This window comes from Lactuca saligna, chromosome 1, assembly GCF_052625555.1.
Source record: "Lactuca saligna cultivar CGN05327 chromosome 1, ASM5262555v1, whole genome shotgun sequence".
Taxonomy (NCBI): domain Eukaryota; kingdom Viridiplantae; phylum Streptophyta; class Magnoliopsida; order Asterales; family Asteraceae; genus Lactuca; species Lactuca saligna.
In genome coordinates this window covers 35437153-35454850 of record NC_136417.1, presented here as the reverse complement: position 1 = coordinate 35454850, position 17698 = coordinate 35437153, and the positions used below count along the sequence as shown (strand labels likewise).

The following is a 17698-nucleotide window of genomic DNA, read 5'->3' as shown; positions in this document are numbered from 1 at the left end:
GAGACAAAGCATTCAACACCTGCCCAAAAAATGGAGAAAACAATTGTGAGAAAGAAAAAGTGAACGAGGTCTCTTTTTATATAAAAAAATAGGAAGGGGGAGAAGAAGGAAAGCAAAAGGAAAAGCAAGAGCGACTCACCGTTAGAGATAGTGTAAAACACAGACATCTCCCCCCCGAGAGCGCTAACTAGGTCTCATCCCAACACCGACAAGTATAGCCTCCGACATCACATCAATGTCCACCTGGAGAGTGCATAAGAGATCTACAGTCGCCTGGTTGTGGGGAAACAATTTAGGGATGGTGTCGGAAAGCATGGTCGCCCGGGGGTACTCACGGCCGAGCAACTCCTGGTTGACCCACAACCACTTATCCTACCAGTTCTTGGGAGGCTTACTGTCAACGACGAGATTATGGCTTCCCCGGCGGGCAGAGAAGGTATACTTGTCGTTGGTGCCAACAAACCGAAAGAACTTGAAGACGAAGTAGTCAGGAACGATGCCGTTAGCTCGACAAATCATCTCGAAGGCCACTATCCTATGAACAACACCGGGGGTCAGCATCTGAACACTGCACCCGTTACGCTGGAGTATTTCTTATTGAAAGTCAGTTAATGGAAGGTGAAGAACGACGTCGAAAGTTTTCAGATAAACACCCACCTTCCTAGATGGAGGTCGAGTGATCAAAGAATCGGAGACTCGAAACTCCACCCCATCAGCCGGAGTGAGGCCGTAAGCCTCCTGAAGGGTGTCGAACTCAGAGGAACTAGGGATTAAGCTCTGAGCAGATGCCATGACAAAGAACAAGAATAGGAGAAGAAAAGAGGGAATAAAAAGGCAGAGTAGGAACTGAAATAGAAAACTGTTCGAGAGCAATAAAAGGAAAAGAAAGCGGGATTTACGAAAATCTCTGACACGGCTGACGTAACCACTGCACACATGTCGTAACGTCACATCATCAGAAGTGAAACGACGACCGAGTAAAGGCATGACACATGTACCGACAGTTAAAGTCCAGAACATCATAGCTAGCTAGCATACACTATGACTACTGTACTGGGGGACTTGCTGACGTGCCCCTCAGAGTGGGCCAGAAGTAGGCGAGTCCCTGGCGAGACTCGTACAGTGAGAGGTTGGGCCAACAACTCGACTACCTCAGCGACCCAAGACTCTCGCGAAGTGATCGCGTAGGAAGTTCGCCCTCGCCAAAATATTGTCCTTCAGCTAAGGTCCAAGGATAACGGCTCCAGGCGACAAAGGACAATGCAAAGCATTTTCGTCTGGACCAATCGTTGGGCCGGACACAAACGTGAGCATGATCCTCCAATAAGAGCAGCGGATCCTGTTGGAACAACAGTCTTTGTCCCTCGTACGAACCGATGAAGATGTTCAGTATAAAAGACGGATCATTCTGCCTTAGGTATTATAAAAACTCATATTTATAGAAAATTAGTGTAGGAAAAGATTCATAAGAACCGTTAGAATGAATTTTTAAACCTACAAAGACCATTTATTTCGTTGAGAAAAGATAATGAATACTAACTAAAATTTTTAATTATTCTATCAAACCAAAAGTTTTAAAGAAACTTAACACTTACCATTCGACTCTATTTAAATTACAGATATTTTAAATCGTTTTACTTAAAACATTACAACGCTGTGACAATATCATTAGATTTTGATAAATCTAGCATATAATTGGGTTTTGGTAAAAGTATTTTAATTTTTTCGATACTAAAAAAAAATAAATTAAAAGTCACCGTTCAAACCTTTTAATTGTGAAACCCAGTAATCTTAAATCTTAAATTTGGATAGATTGTGTAATATTTTTTTGTAATACACAAATTCAAAAAAATAAAAAATCGAAGACAGCTAGTAACACGCGGTGTCAGGTTTTCTTGCCCAATTCAAGTGATTCACACCTCAGCTCCCTCCTCGTTTCCTCTCTTCGTTATATACGCTTTTCCTTTTCTCTCTCTAAAACACAAAAATTCAAAACATGGCTTCCAGCTTCTCTCTCATCACCACCACACTCCTCCTTCTCGCCACCATTACCGCCGCCCAAACTCCAACTCCAACCCAACCGTCACCTCCACCAGCGTCCGATTCCTGCAACGGAGTCTACTTATCCTACACTTTCACATCCGGATCCAAGCTTACACCAAACCGAACATCAAATCAACCCTACCGCTTCGAATCAACCCTCAGAGTCCTCAATAACGCCGACGAAGAGCTTAAATCATGGAGGGTGTTTGTGGGTTTTCAGCATGATGAGTACTTGGTGTCTGCTTCTAATGCTATAATTGCTGATGGGTCTGCTACTTTTCCGGGTCCGGTTGGAAACGGCACCGTTTTTGCTGGATTTCCAAGTGCTGATCTCAAGACTGCTATTGAAACTGCTGGAGATGTGAATCAGATGTCGGTTGAGGTCGATTTTTTGGGTACGCAGTTCGGAGTCGACTCGCCCGCTGTTCCTATGCCTTCAAATATTTCTCTAGTGAATGATGGCTTTGTTTGCCCTAGACCTTCTATGCAAGGTAAATTTCTCTTTATTTATGCTTTATAACCTTACTACAGCTTACCATGGATGAAAAGGATTATGATCAGAGATTGCCCTGTTTAATAATTTTTATAAACTATCCTTTGAGTTCGATGTCTACTATTTGAGTAGATCAGTTGAGCGTTCTTATAGATCCGATCTTGGTTTATATGTGGTCGTATCACTGAAGAAACTTACTAATCTGATCTTACTTGAAGTGGGTTATTTTGAATTGCTTGACATTTGCCATGGTCAAACTTAGTGTGTGATGAATTGCTTGAAACTTACTAATCTTTCTTGATTTCAATTGTTTGAACATTTCTAATCAAGGGTTGTTGTTACAATCTACTTGAATTTGTTCCTGTTTCAAATCTTTAAAAGGTTTGAACTTTGTTTCATCAAGCAATTGATCAACAAATTCTTTGGTAGTTCCATCTCCCATGAATAGACAATTTTATCGATGTTTGACTTTCTTGAAATGGTTTCTTTTATTAATTGCTTAAAAACTTCCAGGATTGACCTTTTCATTGTGATGTAAATTTACCTAATACTATCTTGTTTTTAATTGCTTGACCAATTCATTCAAGGGTTCTTCTTGATTCATTCTTACTTGAATCAAGTCCATAATTGAAATTCAACAAATTCTTTTATAACTGGTTCTATGACCAAACAATTTTACTTGATTAATATATTTGACTAAATCTTGTTGAATTTATTAAATCTTGCTAGGAACCCGAGTGATGCAAGTATGTTGCATAAAAGATCCAAACGCTTTAACCAACATCACCATACAAGACGAATTTCTCCCACGCCAATCTGGCGATCTAACAATCGCATACGATATAATCCGAACATACGAATCAAATTATTGGGCCGAAGTCACAATCGAAAATCACAACGCACTCGGACGCCTCGATAATTGGAACTTAACATGGGATTGGATGCGAGACGAATTCATAAATGACATAAAAGGCGCATATCCTTACACCCGTGATTCATCCGAATGTATATTTGGCCCACAAGGCGCATTCTACCAACAAATGGATTTCTCAACCGTTCTCAATTGTGAAAGATCCCCTACTTTAATCGACCTACCCCTTGAAATGACCAACAACACACAAAGAGGAATGATCCCGTTTTGTTGCCGAAACGGGACGATTTTACCCCCGACAATGGACCCCACAAAGTCAAAATCCGCTTTTCAAATACACGTTTACAAAATGCCCCCCGATTTAAACCGATCCGAACTCATCCCACCCCAAAATTTCAAAATCTCCGGTCGGTTAAACCCGGATTACAAATGTGGAGCGCCGGTTCGGGTCAGCCCGACCGAGTTCCCCGACCCGAGCGGACTCCCCGGGCCCACCGCGGTTTCATCTTGGCAAGTTGTATGTAATATTACACAAGCGAAAGATTCGAGCCCGAGATGTTGTGTCTCGTTTTCCGCGTACTACAACGAGTCGATCATCCCCTGCCCGACTTGCGCGTGTGGCTGCCCGAATTCTCGAACGTGTAGTGCGACCGCGCCTGCGATGTTTCTACCCGCCCAGGCTTTGCTTGTTCCGTTTGAGAATCGGACCGCGCTTTCGACCGCGTGGGCTGCCCTACAACATCGGGCAGTTCCTAACCCGCTGCCCTGTGGGGACAACTGTGGGGTCAGTCTTAACTGGCATTTGCTGACCGATTATCGGGGCGGGTGGTCTGCCCGGATTACTCTTTTCAATTGGGATGATTCTTCGTTTGCTGACTGGTTTGTTGCTGTGGAAATGGACAAATCTGCCCCTGGGTTTGAGAAGGCGTATTCGTTTAATGGAACGGGGATTGAGTTCCATGGGGTTAATGATACAATACTTATGCAGGGTTTACCCGGATTGAATTATTTGGTTGGGGAAGTTGATGGGGATAATCCGAAGAGGGACCCACGGGTACCCGGGAAACAACAATCGGTGATTTCGTTCAATAAGAAACTGACACCTGGCATCGATGTCGCTGGTGGGGACGGGTTTCCGGTTAAGGTTTTCTTCAATGGTGAAGAGTGTGCGCTTCCGAGGGTGCTTCCGACGAGCGGTGGTTTCCGGCGGAGCTCCGGCATGGTGGTTTTGGGTATTGTGGCGGTTGTTATGGCGGTGATGTTGATGTAGTGTTAGTTGGTATGGATGTGGAGGTTGATTTTTTTTTAGAATTGTTTAATTTTTTTTAATGAGGAAAAGATCGTATAGAGAGACTCATTTGTATAGAAATGTTTGTAATATCATATTTGCTGCTTATGTCGTCTTAAACCATCATATTTGACATTCATTATTAAAACATTTTTTTTGTTGTCAACCATTTTATTTCTTTCATTAATGAAACCATTTATAATTTTTTCTGCCTGATTGTTGACTGTTTTAATTTGCTTTATGGATGTTTGTTAGTGGTGATATATAGTGTCAAATTCTCGATGGCTTATGGCTTTCATCAATATAATTAAAATATTTGGTTAAACCACAAAAATAGCCAAAAATAATGATTTTTTTTTTGTAAATATATATTTTCCAAAAAGGCAGATGTGACTCGATGCTAGAACCTCTCATGGTATTCGTACAAGGGTTTGGTTGCAAAAGTCACAATATTCGTTCACCTATATTTTTAATCATTCATTTAGATTCTAATATAAGCAACTAAAGCCGCAAAAATCGATCAAATTTATTAATTCAGTCCGAACCCAACCCAAAATTAATGGGTTGAGTTGAGATTTTCAACCCATTCAGATTAAATAGGTCAACCTGTATAAATCATTTAATTAAATAGGTTGGGTTGGTTAAAAGTATCAACCCGTTTTCAACCACCAGCCTATTTAATTTTAATATATATTTAATTCTGAAAGGTTGTGATGAGTTAAAAATATCTACCAATTTAAATAAAAATGTTGGGTTGGGTTTAAATCTTCAACCCAATTAATATAGGTTGAACCCGAACCCAACACAGATCGATCAATTGCCAGCTCTATAAGAAATCTAACACTATTGTAGATCAACTATTTAAGAAATATGCTAAATACATAATAGAAATAATAATAGTGTACTGCATTTTTGTTACAATATCTTAATCAAAATCCCTTAATGTATAAAATTAATCGGGTCTAAAATGCTTAACAATCTTTTTTATCAAGTGCCAACGCTCCTCTTAATTTTTGTGTCGAAAAGAACAAAAAAATGATTGAAAAACTCAATCTGCATGCAACAAGGTTAAAAAGAAATAATAATAATAATAATAACAATAAATAAAAACCAAAATGAGTTTTGAAAAACAGTAAACCCGTATTTGGATTTGTACTTGGTACACGATGCCGAAATTTTCTTGAACATGGGCCTAAACTACCAAATGATTGTATCATTGACCTCTCTTTGATGTACATATGAAGTTGAAATCGTTAAAAGAATATGAAATGGAATGCGTGGATAAGTGTTATGTGTTAGAATGGGTGTGTTATGAAAACTATTAGAATACAAAAAGTGTAGAAAGCGCAAGTCCATTAAATTAGTCGAGTGATTACCCCTTGGTATATGAAACATTTCAAAATAGAGTTGCTCAAGTGATTACCATTTGGTATGAAACATTTCAAAATAGAGAGGTTTGAATCTCAGTCTTCAACTTAAGGATGGCCTATCATGAAACAAAAAACTTCAATTCATCAATCTTTCAACAAACATAAAACTTGTTAAAGTACTCATTGTATTGATATCAAGTTTTGACATTAAACTTGGATTTGATCTCCTTCTCTTCAACATAACTTCATAGTTTAGCATAATGGTTTTGCAAACTACTTGCAAAATCCAACAATGTCTCCTTCTTGGTTCTTTTACACCTATCCAAAACCAACTTTGTAAGTTGTACTTCTTAGTAATGTCATTACACATATCCCTCGGGCAAAACATTAGGTTCTCCAAAAGGTGCTTCCTCCACTCAAGCATCATTTATCATATTTAATTCATTATTAACATCTACACAAAGATAACAAACCAACAAAGAAGATGTAAAAACACAAATATGTACAAAGAACTTGTAACATGGAAAACATGATTTTTTTTTTAAACAAATGTTGATTACATGGAAAAAGATGAAATCTTCACTTTCCTCCATTCACAAGATTCAATCGGTGCTCTCTCATTCAGAATATTGAATCGTTCACTTCATCGATTTCAACGATGAAAACATATAAAACATGTTTGATCTTTCATTAAGCAAGAATACCCAAACAAATAAACCTCAATTACTATGCACACTACGACCATATATCCTAACAAATAAGATTTACGTTAAAAACCTTAAAACAAGCACAAAACTACGTATTATTATTCCAAAGACTAATTTAAGAGAATTATAGTAAATCTTCAGATTCACAATCCTAGGAAATTGCTTGCTCGTTCGGGTCTTTTGTAGGCTACCTAAAGCAGTCAAAAATTTCCACACGTCTATGCCTTTGCATATCGTGCTCTTGAGCTCTACTATCATCATCATCATCATCATCATCATCATATCTTCAGCAACAATCATATTCACAACAGCAATATATATATTAAATATATATAAAAAAGCAACCGGAATTTCAAGATCTTGTTATCTTGGCAGTTGATAACCGGTGATTTGGATTATAAGTCAACCTATGTACACCAGAAACTGCACAACGTCCAACACTTTAAGCACAAAGTACAACTCCTCTCTTATCACACTGGTAGATTATCCAATGCATAGCCGTCAAACCCAAACTCGTTTTCCGGCTGCCCGACGCTCTCTTGCTGCTGCTGCTGGCATCACAAAATACAACATTATCAGTAAAAGGGTATTTTAGACATTTCGTTAAAAGGGACATTTCACTAAAAACATACTTGCTTTAGAATGGCGGCTAAAAGATCATCTTGACCATATTGTTCAGGATATAAATTATTATGAGAGCTTCCATCATTGAAGCTTTCGGCTTTCACCCTCAACGAATTCTCCCCGACATAAGTATTACGCGGTTGACCAATGTTTGACCCGTTACGGTGGGTCCCGGTGGTAGTAAGATTACGATTCTGCCCTCCCATTTCTTGGCCAGAAGACCGGCTATGTTGAAGTAAAACCGGAGGAGACTGGTCAAAGGTCAAACCAACATCTTGTAAACCCCAATCCCGATACCCATTTTGATTTAAATCATTAAAAATATCATAACTTGGAACAATCCCTCTTCTCGAAACCTTACTATCTAAGCTCCCATCTCCTTGTAGGGTCGATGACGAGGATGTAATATTTGAAATTCCCAAACTACCCCCGAGAGGGTAACTATTCCCGCTCGAATCCGTTTTATGATTCATTGAAAAATCCACAAGAGACGAAGCTTGTGACACCACGGGATTGTACACCGTTGTTGTTGCCAGGTCAACCACTCCGCCACGTGTCAACATCTCACTGGACAAAACTGGCTGTTGCCTCATCCCATGATGAGGAATAGCATTCGGAATCGACTGACCTTGACCTTGACCTTGACCATGACCATGACCATGACTTTGACTTTGATTTTGATTTTGATTTTGATTTTGACCACCCATCTGGATTAGAACTTGATTGTTCATACTCCCAAATGAATGCTGACCCGATTGATGCAAACTCACAAACTGCTTCGGCTCCATGTTTGTAGGAATCCCGGGAAGTAAATTCATTTGCTTATTGGTATTATTATTATTGGTCAGATGTTGACTTTGGACTTCTGTGTAACGTTTCGGGTTTTCAAAGCTAAAAATGTTTCTTTGGTCAATTACAGGGACTGAAATTGGAGACTTTGAGTTATTTGATCTACCAAGAGCTGCAGCTTGAAGGGTTGCAAGGCTTTGAGGAGGGAGTTGACCGAGTTGACCACTAGCAGCTAGGGCTTGAAGATCGAGCCCATTGAGAGACGAAATCGACCCGTATCCAGCTTCTGGGCTACCCATGAACCCGGTGCTTAGCCCGCCCGGATGCTGTGACCCGCTCAGTCTTCTTAGATAAAGTCGGTATTTCTGCACCAAATTCTTGCAGTTGTAAGGAAGAAAGGTCTTCAATTCATCACATAAAAAGTCAACAACGAAAAAAAAGTCAAAATTGAAAAAATAACGTTTTTTTTTTTTTTTTTTTTTTTCTTTTCGATTTTCCATTTTTTCAATCCAGAAAAGAAGTTTACTTGAAGATGGCTAGCAACGTTTTCTCTAGTTAACCCAGGAACGTTCATCAACTCCAAGATCTTCTTCGGAACAGCTTCTGTATCCATAAAAGTAACAACAACATAAAAAGGGTAGATTAGTAATTTTGTAACAAGAATAAAGTTGATAAAAAAGAGTGAAGAAAATTAGAAATCAAATTCATACTATCGATTCCGAGCTGATTGACAGCTGCGACAAATTGTTGATGGAGTTCAACGGACCAAACAACACGTGGCTTCTTCAGAGAAGATGAATCGTCTCTTTCATCAGCTTCATCGTCTTCGTCTTTCCTCCTTTTTGTGTTTTTCCAATTATGCCCTTCGTTTGCAGAAGAGGAGTAATCGGGTTCTTCTGGGGGTTTCTGTTCATCTGCACTTGCTGATGGCTCGAATTCTTTCCATTCGTGTTTTCTTTTTCGAACAACGTGTTGCCATATGTTACGTAATGCCTCGATTCTCACAGGTTTTATTAAATAATCACAGGCGCCATGAGTAACACCCTTCATAACTACACTCTTGCTGTCATCAGCCGACATCACTGTAAACCCAATCAAATTGTCCAAATTTTGCTCAGAATTGAATCCCAAAAACGATAAATTGTAACCCAAAGATTGAATTTTGGATGAAGAAATTGGATCAGGGATTGAATTCGGAATCGGAAGTAAAAATTAGAGTGGTTGACTTACTGATAACAGGGAGATCCATTTCGATTCCGATGTGTTCAAGGAGTTTGAATCCATCCATATCAGGCATGTGAACGTCGCTTATAACAACATCGAATCCGTTTTTATTTTCTCTCAGATGCGATAAAGCAACCTCGGCTCTGTTACACTTAGTCACTGCAAAATTTTGACAAAAAAAAGTCAAATTTCTAGAATTTGAAATCAATGCCATTGATTGAAAAACGCTGTTCAAAATAATACGACTTCAATAAATCAAAATCAAATCATCATGAGCATGAATCGATTTGGATAAAAGCGACAAACTGCATTAAAGTAAATAATTTAGAAGAAAATAAATGTCAAATTAAGCTGGAAATCATAAAAGGTTTGACTATTACAAACATGTAAAGTGTCGACGTCTAAATATGGCTTAATTTTTGTAAAATAGTCCTAAATCTGAATGTTTTGAACTCTAAATCTACTTGGGTTTTTGTTTGTTTCAATTTTCTTCCACAGATTTGTAATCTTCTGAGAGATTTTTATGGATAGAAATAGAACGGTATATAGAACAGAAAATATAAAAAATTAAAAAAAATTAAAAAAAAAAAAAAGTTAACGAAATGATGAAATCAATGATGTGAAAAATTGAACTGGAATTTAAGAAAAAAGGAACATGGATTTATTTAAGTGGAGACATAAATCACAAAAAATAGACTTTTACACAGTGCGTGTGTGTGTGTGTTTGTACGTACCTTCATAGTTGCAGTTTCTAAGCATCTTCTCCAAGATCTTGAGACAAGTCGGATCATCATCAACAACAAGCACCCGTAGACCGGCCGGAAACTGATCAGGGACGCCGCCGTCGCCTCCGCCTCCGCCACCACCACTGACTCCGCCGCCAGTGGTTGACTTCCAAGAAGCACTACTTGAACTAGGCATCATCGATTGTTTGTTAACTACTTGACCTCCACCAAGATTCATGGATTTTTCCCCAAATAAACACTCAAGCACACCCACAAAACTTCATGTTTCAGAATCAGGCCCAAATTGTTTAATTATTTTTAGATAAAAAGATGAGACCAACCAAATTCAGGAAAATCAACAGAAACGGAAACAGATAGAAGATGAATTTTACGGAAGATTTGGACTTTTAGATAGAGAGAGAGAGAAAGGAAAAGGGGAAGAAATTATATGAGGGTGTCTGTGAGATTTATATTGGCACATGGTTTTGTGCTTCAATCTCTGAAGTTTTTTTTGGATTTATTTTATTAAATTAATTTATATTTATATATTTTAATATTCTTGCTGATTAGAAAGTGGGTCTCTCCGTTGAGTGTGGATCCAGCTCATGTATGATGTTAACTAACCCCATGCCAGCGAAACCCATAACACATGTACATACATGACTGACATACATGGTCATGTTATGACTTATATATCATCTTCAAAAAAAAAAAATGTATATATGTTTTCTTATTTCTTAAATAGTTTTTTTAATTTTCTAAAAAGAGAAGTTTATTTAAACTTGTAGGATTCGAATATTTAATAAAAACATTTAAGATTTTTAATTCGCGAGTAATTACCACCGAATGTACTAATACAATACATTTAGATCATTGGAACTCATTTAACAATGTACGGTCACAAAATTTTGAGAGATTTTTTATTTTTTATTAAAGAAAACCTGAATTAATTTTTTTTTTGGGAAACATGAACTTCAAAATATATTTTAAATAATAATCCTCTAATTAGTTAACCACTTAAAATACTTTATTTTTTTCTTTTGTATTATATTGTATTTTTATCAAATATTTTTGTATAAACCACTTAAAATACTTTATTTTTTTCTTTTGTATTATATTGTATTTTTATCAAATATTTTTGTATAAATAAAAGTTTCCATTTTTAGCATTTAATTATTGGATTGTTTTGACAAACAGACCATAAATGTGCATTTGCTCGTAATGTTGTTTTTTTAATTATATTTGTAGATAAAACTGTAAGATTGGTCTCTGTATTATTCAAAAAACTTTAGATAGAATTCAAAAAGTTTTTCACTTGCATAGAATGTCTAAAATCAAGGTTTTTCTGTGTTTTTAATCCAAAAAAACTTAAAATGACAGTTATACCCTTTTACTTTCTTTTTTTATATATCTTTTTTAATTTTTCAACTACTATTTTAATTTAAAATATAAAAGAAAATAATTATCTCTCTTTTTATTTCTCTCTCTCTCTCTCTCTCTCTCTCTCGTTTCTACACCATCAGCGACAAAAAGGAGAACTGACAACCCTTTTCCACCCCTCCCACCTGTTGATCGGAAACAACCAAACACCCTTGAGGATCGTCACTTCCCTTTACTGTCACTTCGATGTTTCTTTCCCCTTATCCCTCATGTTTTGCCAATTGAATAGAAAGAGGAAAACCAAGAAGGCCACCAGAGCAACCCCCTCGCTGTAACAGTCACCCAGCAGCGTAAGCCGCCTTCGTTTTCTTCTTTCATTTTGGCGATGGACCAAACCTCCACCGAACCACCCTTCTTCTGCTTTCATTCTTCTTCCTTCTCCCTTCAATCAAGTCTGTTCCTTTTCCCCTCGATTTGTGGTTGCTGACAACGAGCGGAGAGCCTAGGGGAGTTCCTCGGAGATCGACTCCTTCTCGCGATCTGTTTGACCACCAGATCACTATTTTGACTGCTGGCATTCGTGTTCCTTTTTCCCTCTCCCCAGCAGTGAAGATGAAGAGTAAACCGACAAAGGGTCGTTGGTCTCGATGGACCCCTTTGCCCCTCCTTGGGATTTCCCATTTGCACCTCAGCTCCCCTCGATTTGCCTTTCGTTCGTCTGTTCCTTGTCCAATCTAATGGAGACGATAATTATTCAAAGTTTTTATAGGATTTACAATGGTGTGAATTGGTTTATTGGTGTAACAAAGAATGGAATCTGCCATGGATGAGATAGAAATAATAGAAGGGATGAGGAAGACGATCGGATGAAAGAGAGAGAGAGAGAGAGAGAGAGAGAGAGAGTGATAAATGGTGCGTACAGTGGGAGTGAAGGGTGAATGGGGTAATTTTTATTTTTTTAATTTTTAAATTGTTAAGAAAATTGAAAAATAATACAAAAAAGAAATTAAAAGGGCAAAATAGACATTTCAAGTTTTTTTTGGACTAAAATCACAGAAAATTCCTGATTTTGGACCTTCCATGTAAGTCGAAAACTTTTTGGACCCTATCCAAAGTTTTTTGAATACCATAGGGACCAATTTTGTAGTTTTGTCTTTGTAGTATAAGTTTTGACTACACAATTTATTTTTTTAACTAGAATATATGTCTATGTTTCCTTGTAGCATGTTTTTTTTTTCTTTTTGTATTGTCTATTATCATTATCAGTATATAGGAGTATACTTCAATTTTAAACCAAAATAGATTGTTATTTCTTTCATCAAAATAAATTTGTATAGCTATTTTCAAAGAAAATACCAAAATACAATGTCACATGTTAAATAGAATCGAGAATGTAGATCATGAGGACCATAACTCCTAACATAACCAAGATTGAATAGAATGAAACAGATGACCAGGACAGAGAGAAAGAAGTTGATCAAATATTACATGCCATCTTACGTGCAAATCCAAAACCGTTTGCAATGAACGGAGAAATATGTTTACCTACATAACGAATAAAATTTGTCAAACAAAGTCTTAGACCTAAATGCAGCATTTGTACTCGAATGAGAAAACAGGTTGCACAATTTGACATGCTCTTTGGCAATGATAACCATTTTATATAGTATGGTTTTCAACACCAAAACATCTTCTTTCATCCATATGTTGCCCAATCTCGTTTCTTCCACTTTATCTTATTGAACAAAAATAGAGATTTTGGACAGTCAGTTGCATCTCCCTTGTTTTCCTCGTAGCATCAGCTCATTTTGCTGCAAAAAAATTCCCAATTAACGGATTCAACATAATCTATAAAATTGTATAAAAAAGAATGAAGAAATTTTATCAGTTTTGTGTTTTAACGAGTGTGTAAATCTAATGTTCACAAAACTATATTGTCATTTTAGTTTATATGCAAGTTATTTAGTGAGGACGTACCAATTTCTAGGAGTGGGTTCTGGGTATTGTTATTTTTTCCAATGAAAAATGCTCTTCCGCAAGCGTTACTCCCTAAGGCAGTCTCTTTTTAAGTGGTCAATTTCTCCATATTCATAGTAGTTGTGATTTCTATTTCTTGGGTTTGTGGCGTGGGTCGGGCTCCTAAAGGACTTAGCGGTGTGGCCCTTCCTACCACAATTGTTAGAGATTAGCTCTCTGTATGCACCTTCATGGTGATAGTTGCACTCCCTACATAACAAAAGATCTCCAACATATTGTCTTAGTGGAGTAGGTGTTGGGATGGTTGCTTGGTAAACTTTCCCTAAGTCTTGTTTTCTCTTTAGTGGTTGTTCTGAGTTATCATCAGACTTCCTCTTGCTGTTTCCAGACTTTAGAAGGTCATCTTTCTGGACCATAGTGCCTTGGCAGATTTCCTGAATGGTCATGTTAAAAACACGTCTCTTGGCACTATTATATGTAGTTGGTCTGGATGTAGTGAGAAACCCTTGAATAGGTTGAACTAATCCCCCTATGTACATTTTGATCTTTTTGTTTGACAACCCAAAAATACGCCCCAACCGCCTTTGATAATCGAACGGCAAAACACGATAATACAATATTCTAAACGCTAAAATTGTAAACATCACTATTATTAACGTCAAAACCATAGGCTCAAAAATAAGTGTGCAAAAAGTCGCGTCACTTCACGATCAAGTTCACATATTTAGATTCTACACGCTACTGTCGTTACTGAAATATAAATTTTGCAAGAATCTGACACAATATGAACGATATATGACATTTATAGGAAATAAATGTATGTCGTACTTAAAACGTTACAACGTCGGAAACTACAAGGAAATTGGTCGACTTTTGGGAAAAGTCACCAACTAGAGAAAGGTAGTAAACACTCAAAGTATAAATTATGGAGCAAAGAATGCATAAAATAGAGATCATATGAGGACCATATGATTTTTAACAAACATAAAAACACATCGAAAAACGAAAGTCAAAACTAGTCAAAATGACCAAAAGGAAAGCTGTAGAGAATAAATAGATCTACACAAATATATAAGCGTCGTCGAAAACATAGTTCGTATGCGAGAGTTACAAAATTTCAAAGTTAAACTATTTCGTCATGCGGGCTCAAGCAGTGCGTCATGCACACTGACATCTGATCTCATCGAGATATGGGATGACGTGGCACACTGAGTAGATGACATGTGGAACGATCATATGGTCCACGTGCAATTTGGCCGACATGCAATGCATTGTGCAAACCATAAACCTGCTATAAATAGCAAGCTTTGGCTGACTATTTTCCTCATCCTCTCACTTGTTCTCTCTCTATCTCGATTCCAGTGCCACTTTCCTGAATGTCTCTCGAAGTCATGGCTTCTGGATTTCTACCCTACAACAGCAGTTTCACATCTACAAGTGAGTTTATGGTCCCATTTTCAACTCTTTTGGGGGTGGGGGGGGATACATGTATAAAATGCAACTTTACATTGTTACAACTAATTGTAGTTAGATAATTATGATCATAACATTAGGATAATATTATGCCTGATAGAAACTCTGCACAAACTCTTTAGCTAATATTATGCCTAGTTATTATACTAAACCACAATGATAGATAGAATCATACCTAATTGTTATGCTGACCAATTTCCAGGAAACACCGATACATTTGTAGTTACTATAGCCAATCTCTAGGGTAACTTAGGACCCACCCTTTATTCTAGCCAAATCTCTCGGATAACATTTCACCTAGTCGTCATTCTGGCCAACTATATAGAAAAACATTATACCTACTCGATATTATACAAACATAATCATAGATTATAATGTATTACGCCATTACAAGCTCAACTCAAACGACTAATAGTAGTCGATTATGCCGTCACTACGCTCGCCTTAAACGAATACTAGTAATATATTATGCCGTCACTACACACAACTCAAAATGATAATAAGAGTATATTATGTCGTCTCTACGCTCAACTCAAACGGATAATAGTAGTATATTATGTTGTCTATACGCTAAATTCAAAATGAATAATAATAAAATATTATACTGTCACTACGCTAACGATGAATAATATATTACGTCGTCACTACGCTCAACTCAAATGGATAATAGTAGTATATTATGTCGTCACTACGCTCGACTCAAACGGATAATAGTAATATATTATGCCATCACTACATTCAACTCAAACGGCTAATAGTAGTATATTATGTCGTCATTACATTCGATTAAAACGGATAATAGTTGTATATTATGCTGTCACTACACCCGATTTGTAGCACTCTACATTTTCAAATAAAATTTTCATTTTTAAATTCATACAAAACACAGTTTAACATTTCTCAAATCCCATTTGTAAATTGTTCCAAACACAAAATAATAAATTGTTTGACAATATCCCACAATCCTCAAAACACAATCTCTAGCTGGTGTGTACAATCATGACACGCCTTCCCGCGATCCTAAGATGTATCCGAAACACATTTCACACAACACTATAAGCACAAAGCTTAGCGAGTTCCCCAAAATACCACACACAAATAATTAGCCTCTCATGGCTATACTCGATAAGGACCCTACAGTCATGTGTCTCAGTGAAGACCCTTCAGTCTCACAGCTCGGGTAGGACCCTCCAGTCTGGTATCTCAGTGAAGACCCTCCGGTCCTAACTCAATATGGTACAAAATAATATACATCATAAATCACAAAGACAAAATGAATAATATCACATAACTCAATATAACCACATAAGACCCTCCGGTCAATAACTCAGATAAGATCCTCCGGTCATAGAATATTACCACTCAGGTAAGTATAGTAAGAAGACTAACCTTGTAAGTAAAGCAAGTAGGTCTCATACTCAACGGTCGGTCTAGACTCTGCCTACATATCATAATCATCTCTAATTAACAATTTATAACAATAACTCCAAATATGTTAAGCTAACTCCTTTACTAACTCTCGAAAAGGGTGAAAGACCCTTTTACCCCTCCATGGTCTCCAAAGTCCACAACTTGACCAAACCCTAAAAGTCAACAGAAGTCAATGCTCAAGTCAACAATCCATGTTGATGCAACTTGTCAAGTGCATCTATGCGACTCATCGAGTTCCTTCGGTTCTCAGAAAAATCGAGAAAATTCAACTCAACCCACTGAGATGTCTCACCAACTCGTCAAGTTTGTACAATGTTCAAGATATCGAGGAAAACCCTAACCAACTAGTCGATTTGGCTAACCAATTCATCGATTTCCTTCAGCTCAATCACTCATTTAGACACTTTTAAGCGAGACTAAGGCCGCAAAGTCTAGATCTAGCCTTCTAAGGCTGAAGTACAACATAAAGCTGCAAGCTTTACGTCCGTGCATGGAATCTAGGGCTAAATTTGCGAAAAGCTAAGCTCAACAAGGGTTTAAGGCATGGAAGTTGGCCAAAGTTGGATAAAGCTCGAGTCCTTAGTCTAAAAGGGCCTAATAATGTCCAGATCTGAAGTCGTAGCTTCAAGGTAAGCTTAAAATCCATAATGACTCAAAATGGCCATAAACTCCCTAATGGAGATATCTAACAAGCAAGTGATCAACATAATGGATTTTTACTTCCAAGTGGCCGTTAACATTGAAAGAATGTCGGATCCAAAGACTCATTCTTGTTCCAATCCTTTTACTCCTCAAGGTCCTTCAAAGAATGCACCAAAACACACACTCTTAGCCTCTCTCTCTCTCTCTCTCACACACACACTATCTCTCTCTCTCTCTCTCTCACACACAGTGGGTGATAGATCGATTAGGGGTTGTCTCAGGGTGATAAGGCGATGAGGGAGGCGGGATAAAGGGGTTAATGTCTTTTAAATAAGGTACACACCCTGAAAATTAGGGTTTTCAAACTTAGATCCTACTCGTCTAGTTGGGGTCCTCCAACTCGTCGAGTTGATTCTAAAATTCACGCGACCATCTCGATTTTTACTCGACGAGTTGTGGCCTCCAACTCGTCAAGTTGCCCTGTCAAAATGAATAAAAACAATTTAAATTTATACTTGGGAGTCGGGATGTTACAATTCTCCCCCACTAGAATCAGACTTCTCCCTCGAAGTCATTCTCCAGAAACAGCTCTGGGTACTACTCACACATCTCGGACTCCGGCTCCCGAGTCCACTCGGATCCCCTTCGATGCTGCCACCAA

At 37.7% G+C, this 17698-nt stretch overlaps 2 protein-coding genes across 4 annotated transcripts; one reads left to right on the top strand and one right to left on the bottom strand.

Moving 5' to 3' along the window:
• Positions 1-1923: 1923 nt before the first annotated feature.
• LOC145032655 (COBRA-like protein 7) lies at positions 1924-4904 on the top strand. The gene is made up of 2 exons (XM_078981550.1): positions 1924-2534; positions 3266-4904. Exons 1-2 carry the CDS (start codon positions 1997-1999, stop codon positions 4675-4677), a joined length of 1950 nt encoding a protein of 649 aa, XP_078837676.1. The 5' UTR covers positions 1924-1996; the 3' UTR covers positions 4678-4904.
• Positions 4905-6578: 1674 nt separating this feature from the next.
• LOC145032640 (two-component response regulator ARR2-like) lies at positions 6579-10601 on the bottom strand. Of its 3 annotated transcripts, none has more exons than XM_078981529.1 (6): positions 10144-10601; positions 9416-9568; positions 8896-9267; positions 8712-8788; positions 7405-8586; positions 6579-7320 (listed from the first exon to the last, which is right to left on the bottom strand). In XM_078981529.1, the coding sequence occupies exons 1-6, from the start codon at positions 10370-10372 to the stop codon at positions 7243-7245; spliced, it is 2091 nt and encodes a 696-aa protein (XP_078837655.1). In that variant the 5' UTR covers positions 10373-10601; the 3' UTR covers positions 6579-7242. The 3 variants fall into 3 exon arrangements, with proteins under 3 accessions (XP_078837655.1, XP_078837645.1, XP_078837663.1); XM_078981519.1 differs by having other exon boundaries at positions 6579-7323; positions 10144-10599; XM_078981537.1 differs by having other exon boundaries at positions 6579-7323; positions 7405-8550; positions 10144-10598.
• Positions 10602-17698: the final 7097 nt, after the last annotated feature.